Genomic DNA, 23,905 nt, shown 5'->3' with positions numbered 1-23,905 from the left:
CAGTATTCTCTGGTCTTAAAGGTGCATGACCAGTATTCCCTGGTCTTAAAGGTGCATGACCAGTATTCTCTGGTCTTAAAGGTGCATGACCAGTATTCTCTGGTCTTAAAGGTGCTTGACCAGTATTCTCTGGTCTTAAAGGTGCATGACCAGTATTCCCTGGTCTTAAAGGTGCTTGACCAGTATTCTCTGGTCTTAAAGGTGCTTGACCAGTATTCTCTGGTCTTAAAGGCGCATGACCAGTATTCTCTGGTCTTAAAGGCGCATGACCAGTATTTCCTGGTCTTAAAGGCGCTTGGTCAGTCCGAGGAGCCCTCCGCCGCCGACCCCAGGTTTATCCTCTAGTTCCCCTCAGTGGACTTCTTCACTGACCAATCCATGGTTCTCTGACCAAGAGATTGAATCCCTCTGTGTACCCTCTGTGTTTGGAGTGCTCGCAGGACCAATATACATGGTCCCTATCATACATGGTCCCTATCCTACATGGGAGCCGTCGGCTAGCAGGGGCCGCAAGTATTCTAGAAACGTGCAGGCGTCTAGAAACATACAGGCATCTAGAAAACGGAAGTTTTTCGTTTCCTGCTCCCTCACCAATGATTTGATGACAACAAGGCTCTGAATATGGATTGGATATTGCCTGAGCTTGCCAGAGCTTCAGAGACTAAACTCCCTCGAGAGCATTTGCCATTCAATTCGGATAAGCGATTGACTGGACAGAAGCCTCTACGTGGGATGCCATGCCTGGCCTGTTTTTTAAGGCCGACGGGTCCTTTAAAGGGCACCGATCTCCCCACACCATCAACAGACGAGCACACGGAGTGTCGTCTCCATGTTTCCTCTTCTGCATCCAGGCCTAACGCCAGACAACCTGTCCTGTCCACCTGGAGACCTGAACTCTGTGGACATATAGAGGCACCCTTTTTGGCGTACGAGCTCCCCCCTCTGCATCACCACTATTTAGTGGATGATGCAAGAAGGCGGACAATTCCTCTCCACTTCCCTGTTAAGAGGTTGATGGATCGAGGGTTCCTAATTTTTATCTCTGCACCGTGAAAAGAGGAGATGGCAAGAGACTATGACCTGCTGGATGCAGCCGCACATTCTGCCATGGGGCAGATTAACCGGGTAGAATCTCCTGTGGTATACCTACCAGTATCCCTACCTGATGGGTCATCAATTAAATATACCACGGACTGTCAGATAGTAAATCTGGTTCATTCCGTCTTGCGGCTTCGGGTCCAGCGCTCTATCCTCCCTAGTGGCCGCATGGATTGCTAGAGCAATGGTCTCCTGGCTGGAGACCTTAACTACCTTGATTCACACCAGCAACAACTGGCCAATCAAATCCTTTGAGCGGGAGTCTGACAAAGGATTGTATAAGGATTGTCCAGCACAGTCTAGATCTAAGGGATCTTGGTTCCAAACAGGGGAACGAAAAGTAAGATCGACCCTGGACCTCAAACTTCTAACAACCTTTGACATGGTCCTCCTTCTTTGGATGGAGTTCCTCCGCTCAGCCATTACTTCAACAGAAAAAGATGCAGTTTCCGGCATCCATCGACATTCGGGTTGCTTGCCCTCTGCAAAAATTCCTTCGCCTTTCCATTCATCAACAGCATTTTCAAGTCACAACCTTGTCCTTCGGCCTTGCTTCCGCACCCAGAGTGTTCGCTCGGGTCATGGCGGATGTCATGTTTCTCTTGCACTCTAGAGGCGTGTTCGTCCTGCCCTGTTTGGTCTGTCTAGCCGCCCTTCCAGGACTACGCTGAGTCGTCTATCTCTTGCGATACCTTCTCTCCTGGGCTGGCAGCTACACTTAGACAAGTTCTCCTCATTTCCAGCCCAGCAGATATCCTTTTTGAGGATGATCCTGCACACTTCTAGAAGGATGGTAATTCTTCCTCGAGACAAGGTCATGGCCCTTCAACAGGGAGCTCGCGCAAGGAGAGTTCTGAGGACTTGATTACTCACCCCCTCATTTCATTCGATTTGCTAAGAGAGTTCTGAGGAAAAATGGTGACGACAATGGAAGCGGTTTCCTTCGCTCCGCTCATTTTCAGCAAGTCAAACAGACTTTCAGACAATAGTCTCTGAGCTCCTTCTTCATCCAGGGCCTTTCTCCCGGTTCAGTGGTTATTAGTAACTACCAATGCCAGTCTTCTCCCCATCATTGTTCTGGAGATCCGAACGGTAGTCTTACAGCAGGTCCACTGCCTTCTGGCGGGTCACCCTATCCAAATTTAATTGGATAATGCCACGGCTGTGCCTTACGTCAGTCATCTAGCAGGTACCCACGGTCAGGCGCCATGACCGAGGTACCTCACTTTCTCTGATGGGCCGAAGTCTATTATTCGGTGATCTCGGCAGTATATATCCCAGAAGTAGAACTCTGAACGGCAAACAAATTCAGCCGTCAGGGTTCCGCCTCAAGTCAGTGGGAACTTCTCCCCGAAGTCTTCCATCAGATCTGTCCTTACTGGAGCTCTCCAGTTGTAGGTGGGATGACATCCAGACTGAAGGCCAATGTACTCGAGTTCGTGGTTCGGCCTCGAGATCCAAGAGCCATCGCTCTCCATGCTTTGGTTCTGCCGTGGTACCAGTTTCCATAACTCCCAGTTTCCAAAAGCCTTTCGGAAGCAGAAAGGGGCCCCAGTGATCCTCAGAGATCCGCACTGACCACGTCTGTTTTTTGTTTGCAGAGCTAGTATCTTCTCGCCTTATCGCAGTACAACTGCAAGTAGGGACTTTCTCACAGGGAGTTTTCACACGTAGTTCTTCCCTATCGCATACCGTTAGATCATTGGGACCTTATTATTCCTAGGAGCCTTACAGTAGGCTCCTTTTTCATCCGGGCAGACTTTACTATCAGGGAAAGTCGTCCCGTTCTCCTCTGCGATATTCTCACTCTGACGAGTCTTCGGAGCTAGCTTCTCTGCTCTTTAAGACTTTTTCCCTTATTACCTTCGAGGCAAGGTTGTCCTCAGGCCATCTCCATCCCTTGTTACCAAGGTGGTACTGTATTACCACTGTTATGAGGGCATAGTTCTTCCCTCATCTCTTTTGGCTCCAGTCCACAAAATGGAATAAGATCCCCCATATTCTGGACGAAGTGAGTGCTCTGAGTAGGTACGTCTTGAGGACGGCGTCCTTCTGAAGGTTGGACGTTTTATTTGGGCTTCCTGACGGTAGAGGAAGGCTTCCTGACATTTTCAGGAAGGGTTTAGCCGTTTCATCGACCATGATAACATGGTGAATTCTTTTCACCATCCAGGAGTCCTTCCGTGCTAGATGTCAGCCTATCTCCCTGTCTATCAAGGGTTCTAGGCACCAGGCGTCAGCAAGGCACGCCTGCAAGCTTGCTTATTCGTCCAGTCCGCATGCATTCTTGAAGCACTATAATTCCCACACTTCCACAGATGTGAGTCTGGGCAGGCGGACTCTGCAGGCCGCGGTGGCGCACTTGTAAGTAGCGGTTACACAGGGCATGATCTATTGTTGTCCCCACCCAGGGACTGCTTTGGGACGTCCCACGGTCTGTGTCCCCCAATGAGGCGACGGAGAAATAGGGATTTTTGTGTACTCACCGTAAAATCCTTTTCTCCGAGCCATTCATTGGGGGACACAGCTCCCACCCTGTTATTAGCTTATGCTTGTTTTTTAGAATATGACATGCTATACGCTCATATATTGTTATTGATCTCCTACTGCTTTTGCACCGAACTGGTTAGCTGAGAGCCAGCAGGAGGGTGTATACTGCAGGGGAGGAGCTAACTTTCTTTGTTTCACTTAGTGTCAGCCTCCTATTGGCAGCAGCATACACCCACGGTCTGTGTCCCCCAATGAATGGCTCGGAGAAAAGGATTTTACGGTGAGTACACAAAAATCCCTATATTTCCCTACAAGGTGCATATACTGTACTGGTGTCCACTGCGCACCGCGGCTCATCTCTCCTGGTCACCATATTACCACTGGGGGTCAGTGACAGATGCCGACATGACTACTGCTGGGCTTGTGATAATGATTACTCCCTTATTTCCCTACAAGGTGCATATACTGTACTGGTGTCCACTGCGCACCGCGGCTCAGCTCCTGGTCACCATATTACCACTGGGGGTCAGTGACAGATGCCGACATGACTACTGCTGGGCTTGTGGTAATGATTACGCCCTTATTTCCCTACAAGGTGCATATACTGTGCTGGTGTCCACTACGCACCGCGGCTCATCTCTCCTGGTCACCATATTACCACTGGGGGTCAGTGACATACGCCGCCATGACTACTGCTGGGCTTGTGGTAATGATTATGCCCTTATTTCCCTACAAGGTGCATATACTGTACTGGTGTCCACTACGCACCGCGGCTCATCTTTCCTGGTCACCATATTACCACTGGGGGTCAGTGACAGATGCCACCATGACTATTGCTGGGCTTGTGGTAATGATTACGCCCTTATTTCCCTACAAGGTGCATATACTGTACTGGTGTCCACTACGCACCGCGGCTCATCTCTCCTGGTCACCATATTACCACTGGGGGTCAGTGACAGATGCTGCCATGACTACTGCTGGGCTTGTGGTAAAGGTTAACAACCCCAGTTTCATCCTGGGATAAAATAGATGTAAGAGTATATCTGTGACATCAGATAGTGGCTGTCATCTTAAACGGAATGTCCTCAGGATTTCACCCCCCAACTATTTATCTGCACATGTAGATCTTTCAGAGTCAAGTCCAGCCATCCCTTTACATGGCCGGTCCTATGCTCCATTACTGAGAAATCAGTGTCTGGGTTAATATGCAACGAGACTGAAGGGCTATGATAGATGTGAAGCCTCCGTCACTCCCGATCTATTCCTCCGCCACCTCCTGCTTGATTTGACAGCCTCTATGCTGTATGTTAAGTTAACAACCCTGGTCAGATAGGGAAAGACCCCTGGCCCACAGTAGGGCTCGCTCAACCCTATATAGGAACTAGTAGGACAGAAACAAGTTCAATGTGTCATAATAAATAAGTGAAATAAAAAAAAGTGTGGATCTCCCCCAAACGAGCTATAGGGACGTCACATCCAAAGGGATTTCATCGCAGCCTTCAGCAGTTGATCCAGTCTATCTGCCCTGTTATCCCCTCTGCATGTGCCCCTGCCCTAACAAGGGCAGTACCCAAGTGTAGCTCTCGTGGTGTATACCCCAGAAAACAGTTCCTGCCCGGCGCATTTCTACTTTTGACAGCGAGATGTCTGGGTAATGTACATGTTAAGGGGAGAAAGAGGCACATATGATGGGGTCCATATTGCTCACATGATGCAGGGGGCACAACAAGGCTATTGATGAAATCCCTTTGGATGTGACGTGCCTAAATGGGTGAGAGCCACACTTTTTTTTTTTTTCACTTGTTTTTGCACCATGATTATTTGAACCTGTTTCTGTCGTACTAGTTCCTATATAGAGTTGTGGGCCAAGGATTTTTCCCTATATTTTTTTTATCTTTCTCATATAGCACCATTAATTTCACTGCACTTTACAGACGTTGGCACCGTTCCCAATAGCGATCACAATTCCCTATATGTCTGTGTTTAGAATGTGGGAGAAAACTGAAGAACCAGAGGAAACCCACAAACCTTTCTATGCTGTATAATATTTAAATCCTGAGAGAATGGAACCTGCTAACAATAGCGGATGTTTAAAGGGAACCTGTCACCCCGTTTTTTGAGATTGAGATATAAATACTGTTAAATAGGGCCTGTGCTGTGCGTTACTATAGTGTATGTAGTGTACCCTGATTCCCCATGTATGCTGAGAAATACATTACCAAAGTCGCCGTTTTCGCCTGTCAATCAGGCTGGTCAGGTCGGGTGGGCGTGTTCACAGCGCTCTTTTCTTCCCCAGCTTTCCGTTGGTGGCGTAGTGGTGTGCGCATGTCCAAGGTCCGGATTCCCTGCGCCCACGTGAAGACACAGCGCGCGATCTGCGCTGTCATCCCTTTCATCGGTGGGGGCGGCCATCTTCCTGGGGCCGCGCGTGCGCAGATGTAGTGCTCTGCTGCACGGGGCTTCAGGAAATTGGACGCGGGATGCCGCGCGTGCGCAGAAGAGATCGCGGCGGCCATTTTCCCAAAGCCGAGATGCAAACTCGGCTTTGGGAAAATGGCCGCCGCGATCTCTTCTGCGCACGCACGGCATCCCGCGGCCATTTTCCTGAAGCCCCGTGCAGCAGAGCACTACATCTGCGCACGCGCGGCCCCAGGAAGATGGCCGCCCCCACCGATGAAAGGGATGACAGCGCAGATCGCGCGCTGTGTCTTCACGTGGGTGCAGGGAATCCGGACCTTGGACATGCGCACACCACTACGCCACCAACGGAAAGCTGGGGAAGAAAAGAGCGCTGTGAACACGCCCACCCGACCTGACCAGCCTGATTGACAGGCGAAAACGGCGACTTTGGTAATGTATTTCTCAGCATACATGGGGAATCAGGGTACACTACATACACTATAGTAACGCACAGCACAGGCCCTATTTAACAGTATTTATATCTCAATCTCAAAAAACGGGGTGACAGGTTCCCTTTAAGCTGTACATTCTGTGGGACTTCATGAAAGGAGCCATTAGTCAAGCAGCAGCAGGAGGAGGAGGAGATGGCGGCGGCACTGGTTGGGGAATAGAGCTGGAGTGATGGAGGCTTCACATCTACTGTAATTCTTCAGACTCCTTTGCATATCAATTTCAAATGCTGATTTCTCAGGAACAGACTGGTCATGTAAAGGTTTTGCTGCTCTTGTCTTTTGAAAGAAATAAATGCAGATATAGTTTGGGAGATGAAATCCTGCCAACAGTTTCCTTTTAAAGGGAACCTGTCAGAAGCATTGTGTTCAGTAAACCTACAGACACTGTCAGGTCGGCGTCATTATACTGATTACAATGATACCTTGGCTGATGAAATCTGTCTTGTGGTTGCTTAATCTTTATTTTCAGTTAATGATACACTCCTGCTTTGGGGCGGCCTGTGTGTGGGGGGAGGGGGGCATTTCATGTGGTGCTCTGCCTTGGTAATCACCAGTATGGCGTCTGATAGGTCACTGATTCCTCACTGACCTGCCCCCTAGCTTACATAATATTATATATATATTTAAAAAAAAATCCACTTCTGCGGGCATGCTCAGACATCAACCCAGGTATTATTTTAATCCGTATAAGGCTGGGGTCACACTTGGGTATGCAATGCGACAAACTCAGGCGTCAATACCCGGCACTCGGGACCGGAGTGTGCGGCTGCATGCATTTCGCATGGTCCTGTCCTGAGTGCCGGTGGCACAGTGCGCTGGCGCCGGGAAAGGTCAGAGAGGTCCTGCACACTGCAGTACATTGCTCTGCCCTCAACAGGGCAGATCAGAACACCTGCGCAGGAGAGCGGCATGAAGCGGCATCTCCCATCGCATGAAGATGGGAGGCGCCGGACCCAGGACCTGCGACACCCATTGGACCGGACCGCCCCCCGGGTGAGTATAATAAAACTTGTTTTTCTTATCTTTCAGGTCAGAACGGGGGCTTATGTACAGCATTATAGAATGCTGTAGATAAGCCCCGAAAGGCAGTGGCCGCATCTTATAGCAGCAAATCGAGGTGACAGGTTCCCTTTTAAAGGTAGTCTGTCACCCCAAAACACAATGGAAACTAATCTGTGCCTCCTGTGTGCAAAAAGCTCTCTTAATTCCCATATACCAATTAGGCCGGCCTCACACTCTGCGTATAAAACTACGGTCCGTAATTTACGGCCGTAATACGCAGAAAAGTCCCCAAAATAGTGGTCCGTATGTCATCCGTAGGCAGGGTGTGTCAGCGTATTTTGCGCATGGCATCCTCCGTATGTAATCCGTATGTCATCCGTACTGCGCGATTTTCTCGCAGGCTTGCAAAACGGACATACAATGGATCCATGTGCTCAAAAAAATCGTAAAAACATATATACTGTCTACATACATATATAGATCAGTGAGACATACATATATATATATATATATATATATATATATATATATATATATATATATATATATATATATATATATATATATATATATATATATATATATATATAGAAAAAAATCGGAACAGCATCAAATACTGTGAAGGAGAAAATGGCTAATGAAATCAATTATTAAACCTTATATAAGTCAGTTCAGAAGATGTCTTGGAGAACCCTTGAAACTGTTAAAGATATATATATATATATATATATATATATATATCTATATCTCATACAGCGCTAGATGGCTTAAAGCCGGTAATTCAATTGTCGGCTTTTCCTATCTCCTTCTCAAACACAACATGATATGAGACATGGTTTACATACAGTAAACCATCTCATATCCCTTTTTTTATTTTTTTGTTATTGCATATCCCACACTTCTAATGTTAGTAGTGTGTATGTGCAAAATTTGGGCACTCTAGCTATTAAATTAAAGGGTTAAATCGCAGAAAAAATTGGCGTGGGCTCCCGCACAATTTTCTCTGCCAGAATGGTAAAGCCAGTGACTGAGGGCAGATATTAATAGCCTGGAGAGGGTCCATGGTTATTGCCCCCCCCCCCCCCCCCCGACTTAAAACATCTGCCCCCAGCTACCCCAGAAAAGGCACATCTGGAAGATGCGCCTTTTCTGGCACTTGGCCACTCTCTTCCCATTCCCTTGTAGCAGTGGGATATAGGATAATGAAGGGTTAATGTCACCTTGCTATTGTAAGGTGACATTAAGCCAGATTAATAATGGAGAGGCGTCAATTATGACACCTATCCATTATTAATCCAATAGTATCAAATGGTTAAAACATACACACACACACACACACACACACACACACACTATTACAAAGTCTGTAAATGAAATAAATACACAGGTTTTGTAATATTTTATTATACTGAAAATCCATCTGAAGACCCTCGTTCTGTAAAAAAGGTAAAATAAAAAAACTACAATATCCCATACCTTCCGTCGTTCTGTCATGTCCAACGATGTAAATCCATCTGAAGGGGTTAACTAATTTTACAAGCAGAAGCTCTGCTAATGCAGCTGTGCTCCTGCCTGTAAAACCCCAGGGAATGAATGGAATGTAGGTCAATGACCTGTAGTTACCTTCAGTCGCGGTGATGCGCCCTCTGCTGGATGTCCTCATATGAACTGGAGCCTGGGAACTTTTCAGAATATTTTCCCACAATCTCAATTCCAGCCAATTCTGCGTTGAAAAAGTAAAACAGTGCTCATTCCCTTCCGAGCTCTCCCGTGTGCCCAAACAGGGGTTTACCCCAACATATGGGATATCAGTGTACTCAGGACAAATTGGACAACAACTTTTGGGATCCAATTTCTCCTGTTACCCTTGGGAAAATACAAAACTGGGGCTAAAAAAATAATTTTTGTGGGAAAAAAAAAAAAAAAGATTTTTTTTATTTTCACGGCTCTGCGTGATAAACTGTAGTGAAACACTTGGGGGCTCAAAGTTCTCACAACACATCTAGATAAGTTCCTTAGGGGTCTACTTTCCAAAATGGTGTCACTTGTGGGGGGTTTCAATGTTTAGGCACATCAGAGGCTCTCCAAACGCAACATGGCGTTCCATCTCAATTCCTGTCAATTTTGCATTGAAAAGTCAAACGGCGCTCCTTCCTTTCCGAGCTCTCCCATGCGCCCAAACAGTGGTTTACCCCCACATATGGGGTATCGGCGTACTCAGGACAAATTGTACAACAACTTTTGGGGTCCATTTTCTCCTGTTACCCTTGGTAAAATGAAACAAATTGGAGCTGAAGTAAATTTTTTGTGAAAAAAAGTTAAATGTTCATTTTTATTTAAACATTCCAAAAATTCCTGTGAAACACCTGAAGGGTTAATAAACTTCTTGAATGTGGTTTTGAGCACCTTGAGGGGGTGCAGTTTTTAGAATGGTGTCACACTTGGGTATTTTCTATCATATAGACCCCTCAAACTGGCTTCAAATGAGATGAGGTCCCTAAAAAAAAATGGTGTTGTAAAAATGAAAAGTTGCTGGTCAACTTTTAACAATTATAACTCCCAAACAAAAAAAAATTTTGGTTCCAAAATTGTGCTAATGTAAAGTAGACATGTGGGACATGTTACTTATTAAGTATTTTATGTGACATATCTCTGATTTAATTGCATAAAAATTCAAAGTTGGAAAATTGCGAAATTTTCAAAATGTTCGCCAAATTTCCGTTTTTTTCACAAACGCAGGTAATAGCAAAGAAATTTTACTACTATCATGAAGTACAATATGTCACGAGAAAACAGTGTCAGAATCACTGGGATCTGTTGAAGCGTTCCAGAGTTATAACCTCATAAAGGGACAGTGGTCAGAATTGTAAAAATTGGCCCGGTCATTAACGTGCAAACCACCCTTGGGGATAAAGGGGTTAAATGAATCCGGCCTCCAAATCCGTTTTTTCATGCATATTTCCATTAAAATCATGCACATTTTCTGTTTGCTCTTTTTTTTTTTTTTTTTTTTCCGGATCAGTTGCATCAGTTTTTCACTATTTGCAACGGATCCGTTTTTTCAAAAATTCGCCGGATCCTGCCTGACGGTAACAAACTGATGTGTGAAAGTAGCCTAACTATCCATATATCTATCTACATCTATCCATCTCATTCCTTTTATCTATCTATCTATCTATCTATGTATCTCAGGCCGGTGTCACACTTGGCGTAGGAAATACGGTCCGTTTTTTACGGGCGCAATATGCAGAAATGTTCCCAAAACAGTGTTCTGTATGTAATCCTTTGGCAAGACTTTCATTGGTGGAATTTTTGCACAGTATGCTGACAAACGCAGCATGCTGCGATTTTCTACGCCCGTAAAATGCGTCTGTGAAATATACAGCAGATAGGAGCTGCCCCATAGAGAATCATTGGTCAGTGTGCAATGCGTTGTTTTTGCGCCTCTCATATGTCCGTAAAACTCTCGTGTGACCCCAGCCTCATTCTATCTCCTTCTGTCTATCTCCTTCTGTCTATCTCCTTCTGTCTATCTCCTTCTGTCTATCTCCTTCTGTCTATCTCCTTCTGTCTATCTCCTTCTGTCTATCTCCTTCTGTCTATCTCCTTCTGTCTATCTCCTTCTGTCTATCTCCTTCTGTCTATCTCCTTCTGTCTATCTCCTTCTGTCTATCTCCTTCTGTCTATCTCCTTCTGTCTATCTCCTTCTGTCTATCTATCTGTGTGTAATGGAGTGTGGGCTGGATAAATGTAAAAGAGGAGGTTGGACAAGAAATGACATTACAAATCTTTTTTTTTTTTTTGTCAATAGATCTTTATTTAGCTTTCAAAAACGCATACAAATCCGCATGGAAAAAAACACAGCAAAAACGCAACAAAACCCCACCTGCGTTTTCTGATAAGAGAGGGAAGAATCTGCACCAGAAATTCCTAAGGCTAATCCGCAACGTGTGCACATACCCTTAAAATGCTACGTGTAAAAGCAGTATGGTAGAAAAAATCAGGACCCGTGTTGTTGCACTTGTATATATGGGGACTTCAGTTTGCTCACACCTGCAGCACAGTAATCAGCCTCTAAGGTTATTGGCCCTGCGGATCTGCAGCAGTTTTCCCTGAGTTTACAGTACCATGTAAACCTATGGAAAACCAAATCCGCAGTGCACATGCTGTGCACAATTCCGCTCAGAAACGTAGCGGTTTATTTTCCGCAGCATGTCAATTCGTTGTGCAGATTTCGCAGCATTTTACACCTGTTCCATTATAGGAATCTGCAGGTGTGAAAACGCAGGCGAAATCTGCACAAAACCCGCAGGTTCGACGTGTTGCGGTTCTGGAAGATGTGCCGCATGTCAGTGTCCGCGGATGATCCACAGGCGCACCTGCACTCATAGTGGACATGTGATTTCTAGAAATCCCATCCACTATGCTGTAACATCTGGCAGCTATGGTTTTCACTGCAGAAATATGCCGCATCGAAACCGCAGCAATTCCTGATCGTGGACACATACCCTAACACTTTTTTTGTGTGGTTTTTTTGATACATTCATAAAAATTAAAAATGTATCAAGGTGATGTGTTCTTGGTACATTTTGTGCTGCAAAACATTGGCAAAAACTGCTATAGAAGCCACATGTTTTGCAGCAATGTATGTGGGAAAGCATTTGACGACTTTTTTACAGTTAAAAAAAAAAAAGTGAATGGTTATGGCTTTTGCAAGCAGATTTGAAGTGTATGTGTATTTTTATGTGGATTTTGGCGCAGAATCTGCTCAAACAGAAAAAAAAACACTTAAAAGGAACCTGTCAGCAGGATTGTGCACAGCAACCTACAGTGTCAGGTCGGCGCCGTCATACTGATTAACCTGATACCTGGTGAGGAAACCAGTGTTATGTTTGTTCTTTATTTCCAGTTTTTAGTTAATGATATGCTCGTGCTCCGGGGCGGCCTGGAGGGAGGTCTTCATGTGGTGCTCTGATTAGGTATTCATAATGCAGACTGCTGATCGGTCACTGATCCCTCACTGCCCTGCCCCCTAGTTTACATAATGAATATCTGTACATACTTAAAAAAAACCTTCTACAGGCAGGTGCCCGCCACCTGCTCTGCAGCATAATCGCATGTTTTGTTTGCCAATAATACTGCTGCCTACGCAGTAGCATCTCAGAGATAGCCGATAGCTGCTACTGTGCAGGCTCGGGCAGTCCCATTTTGGAGGAGGAACTATTTTCTTCTTCATGTAACACCTGCACTGGGAACTGTCAGGGCAGCTACTGGTATACTGGGACTTACAGACACTAAGAACAACTTTGCAGCTGCTGTTAAACAGGGACCTACCGACATTAGCAGATTTCCCTCTGAGCTGCAGTGGACTATAATTCCCAGGGACCCTTGTTTCAGTCAGATGACACAGCCTGGATTGGATGAGGAATGACTTGGAGGGAGGAGCTGGGCAGAAAGTGAAAGCAAGAGTTCAGAGTAAGGAAAGCGCGTGGCAACTTGCTGTGAGAGACTGAGCACGGCGGATTTGCATCCCTCTACGCTGCAGTGTTGCTGTCCCCTCGGATATACCCACGCTGCTGGAGAGAGCGCGGCTTTTTTTTTTTACCCTCTGAAGCAAGTTACATCAAGACTCTCCCATTACAGTCAATCGATGAATAAAGAAAAATGTCCTACAGATGTGAAAAAGCAGACACCATGATAACAAAGAAGAAAAATCATTTTTTTAATGGCTGATCTTTCATGTCATCTGAACCAGACTTAAGATTATCACATTAAACACTACATTAAACACTACTAGAATGGCACCAATAAAAACAACTTGTCCCGCAAAACAAGCCTCAATTTGGGGTCCATAATCTGCCAGCAGTAAAATAGGGGTGACCACGTCACTGAAGGTAGACAGATTCTCCTAGATCATTTTTTTCTGAGCCATTTTGCTTTCCCAGAGCCTGTGCTGCCCAAACCTCACCTCCCACCCACATGTATGGCATCGCTGTAGTGAGGAGAATAATGTACAGGATGCTGTTAATTTCTTGTGTCCAGTCCTATAAATCTACCTTTTCTCTGCCCGCCTGATCTGTATGTGGAGAGCCTGACTTTTCCTCTTCTTTCTACTTTCAGTTGGGAATGCCGCGCACAGCCAGTATGTGTATATGGAGAAGTTTACAACAAGCTACAGGATCTTGTGTGGAAAAAAGTCTTTAGAAATAGATAATCAGACTGCGAATATCACACAGGTTGCCACTGGTGGATATTGTGCGAAATTGTATAAAAAGTTTATCTGTAAACAACCGCCCATTGTGGAATTTACTTATGATAATGGTTTCATTGACAACTACATCTGGAATATCAGTCACGCCCGCACTGGTGAGTATCTGCTGTACATGGTCTGTTCCTTTTGTGTCACCCCTGATGTGTGTACAGGATTTGTCACTATATTAGTAAGAATGTTTCCACTTACTGACAGCAAGCAGAGGTGCGGACAATATCGCATATGCTAGAACGCTACGTACCGTAGTTCACGGACTAATCTTCATTTCTATAACACACGAGAGTCCATTCCTTACAATGAGGTCCCTCAGGTCCTTCCTCCGGTAACTTGGGCTGCAGCTTCCAGTGAAGGTGCGTCATGTAGTAATCCAAATACACCCGCTGCCTGATATATTATCTACAGTCAGGGGCTCCAGGGAATGGAGATGAATGCTTCTGGCTGGTAACTGGAATAAGAGGTTACCTTTTTAAAGAAGTATTGCCAATAAGAGGTTAAGGTCCTACCCCCAGGACTCCATAAGTGTCTGGTAGATGTGGGTCTCTTCTCTGTGGAGAACGGAGGTTGAACGTCAGGTCACTCCTATGGGAAGTGAAAGGTGCTGCATCCATGCAGAGGATGAATCGGGTGGTGGGGGCCATACATGTGCACTGCTCTCCATTCACTTCTACGGGAGTTATGTAATGACCCCCGTTCTCCAGAGATGAGACCCTCTTGTATCAGACATTATGGCACATGCTGTGGACAATTGGGGGACACAATGTATCGCCATAATCTACCAGAAGACTAATTCAGACAAACAGATCACAGCAGGTTATTCCAAGACTGGAGTTATAAGCAGACTGCCAGTCACATAGTGGAGGGAGCAGGAGGCAGCAGCACAGAGTATTTTAGGAACCATCTGATTTTTGTTCTTACCATAAAATATCTTTGTCAGTGAATACATTGAGGAGGGGGGGGGGACACAGGACCTGAGGTATAGGCCCTGCCACTAGGACGCTCAATACTAGGTGGAAAGAAAAAATGCATTTGCTTCTTCTGGTGGGTTATACCCTCTCCTCAGACAGGAGGCCGCTCCATTAGTGGTGAAAGCAGTAGGAGAGAACCTGATCCAGAAAACTCCAAAAGCAACTTGGATTTAATATGACCTGCACCCAAGGAAGACGGTTCTTGGGGGCCAGTTACTCTTATGCCCCAGTAGTATCCTTGATGATGTCATGCAGGCGCTTTCCACATGCCCTCTGTCCTACAAAGGAGGAAGGCAATCCTCGTACCCAGCAGGCCACAGTGGGACACCACATCAGAGAAGGGCAAGGAAGCCACTCTCGATTTGACCTACCTGGGCATCCACTGCAGGAGATATGGACCATTTGGCAACCAATTCTTCTGTTTAAAAGAGGGCCTCTTGGAAGACAGCATGATCCTATCTGTGTGTTTCCACTCCTTCAGTGGAAGATTGTCAAAGTCTTCATGGGGAGAGGCAACCTGTTGCTTTCAGTGCTGCCGAAAGGAAACCGCTTTCTGGGAAGGGGAGTCAGACTCGTCCTTTAGGTCTAGGGTGTCCCTCACTGCCCAAATGTAGTCCTGCATGGTTGAAGCCAGCCAGCTAGTATCCTGCTTAGACTCAAACTTGTAAGTCCTTGGTATCCTCTAGGGATTCAGACTGGGCAGGGAGAGAAGTGTTGCCATCTGTTGTGGCTCTGTCATGGGAAGGTGGGGCTATATGAGATTCAGCCCTATATCTCTTGTGAGAGCACCTGTGGGGAGAGCGATTCCAAATCTCTACTGCTTAGGGAGAGATGGTGGAGACCTGAAGGAACCATGGGACTGCAAAAGTCACCTATAGTATTGCGCAAAAAGGCAAAAGATGGCTGCAGGGAAAAAAATGGTGAAAAAGAGGAGGTAGAGTCCCTAGCCTGCACCCATGGCAGTAGGGGATGAGGGGGTACTTGTACACTCCTATATCATGTGGGGGGATTATACACCCACATCCATTGTCTTTGGCCACCCACAGGGTCACCCCCTTGGTGGCATTTTGCTATTGTGGCACTGAGAGGTATACTTCTGTGGAGTGCACGGTGTCTTCCCTGGAGTGGATGACATCTGCACCATGTGGGTGAAGAAAAGTGCAGAAGACCTGATAAAGATCTTTCCTGCCTCCTACAGACCCTACGCTAACACTGAGGTGTCTGAGGAGAGGGGATAGTGCACCAATCAGGGAAAATACATTGTGTCCCCCCCCACACTGAGTGTGGGGGAGCATATACCCATGTCCCACAATGATATTAACAAGAAAGTTTATTACCTGTGTATTATACATATGAGACTGACACCGTGCTTGAATATTTAGAGAACCTGCTTGTTGCCATGTGACATGTCATGTTTTGTGTTGTTTTACTGATGGCTTCTGTTCTTTCTAGTATGTGATGGCCCGACAAGCACACCCCCCAAGAGTATCAACCAAACGAGCGTGGCCCTCAATAGTACAGGCCTAACTACGGCAGCGCCCCCGAATGCCACAGGTTTGTTGAAGGATATATTAGAAATGAAGTTATTTATGGTGCTGATATTACTATACTATAATGTAGAAATGCACAGAGAAATGGTAGAAGTAATCGTAAAGGAGAAAACCATTTGTATCATCTATATGTAATCAAAGCATGATAAAACGATTAAAGATACATAGTGGTGGGAGTGGGGAGACAGACGGACATAATCACCAGAGAATAAGTATGATGGAAGTCACAATGATCCTGGATGTAAGGGAATGGCAGCAGGTAAAATGTGTGATTGTATGACGAGAGACAAATTATTAGCACATTGTAAACCTACAAAATGCAATGTGCGGAGATTGATAGATGTATAAAGTGCACGGTGATGATAACATGAAATATACCATTGTAATGAGGACGGTCTGCAGTATCAATCACTGCCTGGTATGTAGGAAGGTGTAGTATGTACAAATGGCCACACGAGGGCAGCAGACTATTATAAAGCTGTATAAACTGTGCATTACCAGGAGGCGCTCAGGACGCCACACATGTATATACCATATAATCAATAGATAAGGCTTTTATATCCAAGCCAGGAAAATCATTTTATCATGTTGTGATCTACATATATACAATCTTTGTTTACTTTGTATTTTATCATTACTTTTAGCCTAGTGTCAAAATTTCTTATGTTAACACGGTACCAAGATATATTTCTTTTATGTTGACGCGTTATTTATTTATACGCTGGATACCAATTTACAAAATAACAATAAAAGTGGCCAAATAGATCAATTGTAAATCCTACAAGGTAAACCTCGATTGTATAGAGAGTAAAATACAATATTTATTGAATCACTATAAAAACACATTGATACATCAAAATACGTAAAAAGTTCCAGGAAAAAAAAATCTGCAGAATGAGCAGATCTCAAGGGATTGGCAACATATAACTGATGATCAATGGGAAGTGAATTGCACAAAAGTCATCACATAAATGTAATCAAAAATTATATATGACATAAGTAAAGTACAAGTGCATAAGTATAAATAAACACGATCCTGTGAGGTTATAACATAAGCGCTTATACGATTAACCCCTTCATGACATCAGCTGTACACCTTTACAGTGGGACGGTGGCGTCGGCTCACTCGCAGACTCAGCGTGATCTTCATTGGGTGTCGGCTAATATCATGTTCGGTGCTAGCGCTGATCGCGTTTAACCCCTCTGATGCCACTCTCAATAGCTCCATCACTGCTCCAATCGGTCTCCATGGTGAGCCCAGGTCGAAAGATGGTCGTGGGTTCACCCAGGTAGGCCTGTAAGGTCCTGCCTTGAGCGAGACACTGATCTAATTCTCCGCAATAAAAAAAAAAGCATTGCAGTGCATTAGATCAGGGCAGGGAAAGTTGATTTCCCATCCTGGAACAAGGTTAGAAACCTAAATAAAAAATGTCAATATAAAAATCAGAAATGTAAAATATTATATCAATACACGTATTGATGTGTAAACATTTTGGTATCACCGCGTTCAGAACGACCCAATCTATAAAGCTGTTACACTAGTTAACCACGTAACAAATAACAGCGTAAAAATAAATTATGCATTTTCATCATACTGCTGAACAAAAGGTGCAATCAAAAAACTGAATGTAAATAAAAATGGTATCGCGTAAAACTTAAACTTGTCCCACCAAAAACAAGCCACCATACAGCTCCATCCGTGGAAAATTTAAAAAAAACCTATAAAATAAAGCAATGCAAAACCAATTTTTTTAATCAAATTTTTTGTTAAAGCTGCAAACTATAAAAACAAGATATAAATGTATCGCTTTAATCACTGACCCAAAGAAAAAAAAAAAGCTGCCTTTCTACCACACTGTGTATGACATAAAAAAATTCCTGAATTTGGTTTGTTTTTTGTTCATTTTGCTTCTCGAAATTCAGAATAGAAAGTGATAAATGTCATATTCACAAAAATGATATCAATAAAAACTCCAACTCATCCTGCGAAAAACAAGACCTCACATGACGGTTAGCAGAAATATGGAAAAATTATAGCGCTCAAAATATATCAATGCAAAAATCTGATAGAAATCTGGTATCGCACCAACCTGAAGAACAGTGTCACCTAATCACTTATACTGCACGAGGAACGTCGTAAAAAATAAAATAAAACCAATTCTTCATCGGCTGTTGTATGGTTCATTTTTTCTGTGCTGAGCACTTACATCGGGGTTTCCATGTAAATCTCAAAAATACGTGATTCAGACAGAACCTCTGGCCGAAGATTCACTATAATGAGACAGATGGAGGCATTGTCGATGCCGTCTGACCTGTGATCCGGCGGTGTCCATCTTTTTAGGATTACATAAAAGTGCCGTCGGCCACAGTTTTGTGCACTTCTGAAAAGAACACTGCTGAACAGAGGCCAGACGGAGTCCAGGGTAACTCTGCTGCCTCATTATAGTGAATGGATCCCTCGAGGTTTCATCTGAATTACAGTGTTCCAAATTATTATGCAAATGATATTTTTCTTGGAATTTCCTAGATGGTCGGTGCAAATGACAGTCAGGCTAATAAAATTCATCACCCGTTAGATTATTATAGATCGAATTTTATTGAACAAAGCTCCCAATGATAATGGTATATTCTCCAAAATAAATAAAAACTCAAAATACACTGTTCCAAATTATTAGGCACAGTAGAATTTCTAAACATTTGATGTTTTAACCCCTTAGTGACAGAGCCAATTTGGTACTTAATGACCAGGCCAATTTTTGCAATTCTGACCACTGTCACTTTATGAGGTTATAACTCTGGAACGCTTCAACGGATCCCGCTGATTCTGAGATTGTTTTTTCGTGACATATTGTACTTCATGTTAGTGGTAACATTTCTTCGATATTACTTGCGATTATTTATGAAAAAAACGGAAATATGGCGAAAATTTTTAAAATTTTGCAATTTTCAAACTTTGTATTTTTATGCCCTTAAATCAGAGAGATATGTCATGAAAAATAGTTAATAAATAACATTTCCCACATGTCTACTTTACATCAGCACAATTTTGGAAACAAAATTTTTTTTTGTTAGAGAGTTATAAGGGTTAAAAGTTGACCAGCAATTTCTCATTTTTACAACACCATTTTTTTTTAGGGACCACATCACATTTGAAGTCATTTTGAGGGGTCTATATGATAGAAAATAATGAAGTGTGACACCATTCTAAAAACTACACCCCTCAAGGTTCTCAAAACCACATTCAAGAAGTTTATTAACCCTTTACGTGCTTCACAGGAACTGAAACAATGTGGAAGGAAAAAATGAACATTTAACTTTTTTTTGCAAACATCTTAATTCAGAACCATTTTTTTTTATTTTCACAAGTGTAAAAACAGAAATGTAACCATAAATTTTGTTATGCAATTTCTCCTGAATACGCCAATACCCCATATGTGGGGGTAAACCACTGTTAGGGCGCACCGCAGAACTTAGAAGTGAAGGAGTGCCGTTTGACTTTTTCAATGCAGAATTGGCTGGAATTGAGATCGGACACCATGTCACATTTAGAGAGCCCCTGATGTGCCTAAACAGTGGAAACTCCCCACAAGTGACACCATTTTGGAAACTAGACCCCTTAAGGAACTTATCTAGATGTGTGGTGAGCACTTTGAACCCCCAAGTGCTTCACAGAAGTTTATAACGTAGAGCCGTGAAAATAAAAAATCGCTTTTGTTTACACAAAAATGATCTTTTTGCCCACAAATTTTTATTTTCACAAGGGTAACAGGAGAAATTAGACCACAAAAGTTGTTGTGCAATTTCTCCTGAGTATGCTGATACCCAATATGTGGGGGTAAACCACTGTTTGGGCGCACCGCAGAGCTTGGAAGAGAAGGAGTGCCGTTTTACTTTTTCAATGTAGAATTGGCTGGAATTGAGATTGGACGCCATGTCGCGTTTGGAGAGCCCCTGATGTGCCTAAACAGTGGAAACCCCCCACAAGTGACACCATTTTGGAAACTAGACCCCTTAAGGAACTTATCTAGATGTGTGGTGAGAACCTTGAATGCCCAAGTGCTTCACAGAAGTTTATAATGCAGAGCCGTGAAAATAAAAAATATTTTTTTTTTCCACAAAAAAGATTTTTTAGCCACCAAATTTTTATTTTCACAAGGGTAACAAGAGAAATTGGACCCCAAAAGTTGTTGTCCAATTTATCCCGAGTACGCTGATGCGCCATATGTGGGGGTAAACCACTGTTTGGGCGCACGGCAGAGCTCGGAAGGGAAGGAGTGCCTTTTTGGAATGCAGACTTTGATAGAATGGTCTGTGGGCATTATGTTGCGATTGCAGAGCCCCTGATGTACCTAAACTGTAGTAACCCCCCACAAGTGACCCCATTTTGGAAACTAGACCCCCAAGGAACTTATCTAGATGTGTGGTGAGAACTTTGAATGCCCAAGTGCTTCACAGAAGTTTAGAATGCAGAGTCGTGAAAATAAAAAATATTTTTTTTTTCACAAAAAAGATTTTGTAGCCCCCAAGTTTTTATTTTCACAAGGGTAACAAGAGAAATTGGACCCCAGAAGTTGTTGTCCAATTTATCCCGAGTACGCTGATGCCCCATATGTGGGGGTAACCCACTGTTTGGGCGCACGGCAGAGCTCAGAAGGGAGGGAGCACCATTTGACTTTTTGAGCGCAAAATTGGCTGTCGTGTATGGAGACCCCCTGATGTACCTAAACAGTGGAAACCCCCCAATTCTAGCTCCAACCCTAACCCCAACACACCCCTAACCCTAATCCCAACCTCATCCATAATCCTAATCACTAACCCTAACATAATCACAACCCTTACCCCAAAACAACCCTAATGTCAACCCTAACCATAACCCTAATCAAAACCCTAAATCCAACACACCCCTAATCCTAATCTCAACCCTAACCTCAAACCTAACCCTAATCCCAATACACCCCTAATCACAACCCTAACCTTAACCCTAATCCCAAACCTAACCCTAATCCCAAGCGTAACCCTAATGCCAACCCTAACCCTAATCCAAACCCTAACCCTAATCCCAGCTCTAACCCTAACTTTAGCCCCAACCCTAGCCCTAACTTTAGCCCCAACCCTAACCCTAGCCCTAGGGCTACTTTCACACTTGCGTCGTTTGGCATTCTGTCGCAATCCGTCGTTTTGGACAAGAAACGGATCCTGCAAATGTGCCCGCAGGATGCGTTTTTTGCCCATAGACTTGTATTGCCGACGGATCGTGACGGATGGCCACACGTCGCGTCTGTCGTGCACTGGATCAGTTGTGTTTTGGCGGAGCGTCGGCACAAAAAAACGTTCAATGAAACTTTTTTTTGTACGTCGCATCCGCCATTTCTGACCGCGCATGCGTGGCCGTAACTCCGCCCCCTCCTCCCCAGGACATAGATTGGGCAGCGAATGTGTTGAAAAACTACAGCTGCTGCCCACGTTGTGCACAATTTTCACAACGTGCGTCGGTATGTCGGGCCGACGCATTGCGACGGCCCCGAACCGACGTAAGTGTGAAAGAAGCCTAACCCTAAGTTTAGCCCCAACCCTAACCCTAAATTTAGCCCCAACCCTAACCCTAAATTTAGCCCCAACCCTAGCCCTAGCCCTAACCCTACCCCAAACCCTACCCCAAACCCTACCCCAAACCCTACCGCAAACCCTAACCCTACCCCTAACCCTACCCCTAATTTTAGCCCCAACTGCTGTTCTCCTGCCGGCCGGCAGATGGAGACAGATGGCGGGCGCACTGGGCATGCGTCCGCCATGTTCTGCTGCCGGCGGCCAGGAGGAGCAGCAAGAGGATCCAGGGACCTAGGTGAGTATGATAGGGTCCCCGAATCCCCCTATTTCTCTGTCCTCTGATGTGCGATCACATCAGAGGACAGAGAATTACACTTTACTTTTTTTTTTTTTGCGGTCGCCGGTAAACAGTTAATTACCGGCGATCGCAAAACAGGGGTCGGTAATACCGACCCCGATCATGCTCTTTGGGGTCTCGGCTACCCCCGGCAGCCGAGACCCCAAAGATTCTCCCGGTGCCGGCCGGCGGGCGCACTGCGCATGCGCCCGCCATTTTGAAGATGGCGGCGCCCACCGGGAGACACGAGGAGCATCGGGGGAGCTAGGTGAGTATTGGGGGGCCACATGGGACCCCTTTTCTCTGTCCTCCGATGTGCGATCACATCGGAGGACAGAGAAATTAAAAAGAGATCGCTTTTTTTTTTTTTTTTTGCGATCGCCGGTAAACGGTTAATTACCGGCGATCGCAAATGCGGGGTGGGTTAAAACCCCCCCCGAATCATGTTCTCTGGGGTCTCGGCTACCCTCGGCAGCCGAGACCCCGGAGAAAATCGGCCTCTGGGGGGCGCTATGGACTTTTTCCACAGCGCCGTTAATTAACGGCGCTGTGGTTTAAGTACCCTTAGCGGCCGCCGTTAAAAGGCGTATCGGCGGTCGCTAAGGGGTTAAAGAACTGAAAATGCTCATTTGTGGAATTTGCAGCATTAGGAGGTCACATTCACTGAACAAAAAAAGCTATTTAACTCCAAAACATCCTAACAGGCCAAGTTACATGTTAACATAGGATCCCTTCTTTGATATCACCTTCACAATTCTTGAGTTTTTGGAGAGTTTCTGCTTGTATTTCTTTCCATGAAGTCAGAATAGCCTCCCAGAGCTGCTGTTTTGATGTGAACTGCCTCCCACCCTCATAGATCTTGTGCTGGATGTTACTCCAAAGGTTCTCTATAGGGTTGAGGTCAGGGGAAGATGGTGGCCACACCGAGTTTATGTCCTTTTATGCCCATAGCAGCCAATGACTCAGAGGTATTCTTTGCAGCATGAGATTGTGCATTGTCATGCATGAAGATGATTTTGCTCCTGAAGTCACGTTTCTGCTTTTTATACCATGGAAGAAAGTTGTCAGCCAGAAACTCTATATACTTTGCAGAGGTTATTTTCACACCTTCAGGAACCTTAAAGGGCCCTACCAGCTGTTTCCCCATGATTCCGGCCCAAAACATGACTCCTCCACCTCCTTGCTGACGTCGCAGCCTTGTTGGGACATGGTGGCCATCCACCAACCATTCACTATTCCATCCATCTGGACCATCCAGGGTTGCTCGACACTCATCAGTAAACGACTGTTTGGAAATTAGTCTTCAAGTATGTCTGGGCCCACTGCAACAGTTTCTGCTTGTGAACACTGTTTAGGGGTGGCCAAATAGTAGGTTTATGCACCACAGCAAGCCTTTGAAGGATCCTACAACTTGAGGTTCAAGGCACTCCAGAGGCACCAGCAGCTCCAAATATCTGTTTGCTGCTTTGTAATGGTATTTTGGTAGCTGCTCTCTTAATCCATTGAATTTGTCTGGCAGAAACCTTCCTCATTGTGCCTTTATCTGCATGAACTCTGTCTGTGCTCTGTTTCAGTCACTAATCTCTTCACAGTACAATGATCACTCTTAAGTTTTCATAAAATATCTAATGTTTTCATCCCTTGACCAAGGCATCGCACTATTTAACGCTTTTCAGCAGCAGAGAGATCCTTTTAGTTCCCATATTGCTTGAAACCTGTGGCCTGCTTAATAA

General features: G+C 44.8%; 1 protein-coding gene across 2 annotated transcripts in view; it reads left to right on the top strand.

The window, feature by feature from the left end:
• Positions 1-23,905, top strand: part of LOC138662269 (uncharacterized) — a 102,815-nt gene that overhangs the window by 48,901 nt on the left and 30,009 nt on the right. For both annotated transcript variants that reach the window (XM_069747676.1, XM_069747674.1), the window contains exons 2-3: positions 13,623-13,868; positions 16,191-16,292. In XM_069747676.1, the coding sequence (XP_069603777.1) occupies positions 13,655-13,868; positions 16,191-16,292 (316 nt within the window). In that variant the 5' untranslated portion in view covers positions 13,623-13,654. The remainder of the gene's footprint in view (positions 1-13,622; positions 13,869-16,190; positions 16,293-23,905) is intronic.

Source organism: Ranitomeya imitator, chromosome 2 (genome assembly GCF_032444005.1).
Source record: "Ranitomeya imitator isolate aRanImi1 chromosome 2, aRanImi1.pri, whole genome shotgun sequence".
NCBI classification, from domain to species: Eukaryota; Metazoa; Chordata; class Amphibia; order Anura; family Dendrobatidae; genus Ranitomeya; species Ranitomeya imitator.
This window is presented reverse-complemented; position numbering and strand designations above follow the sequence as displayed.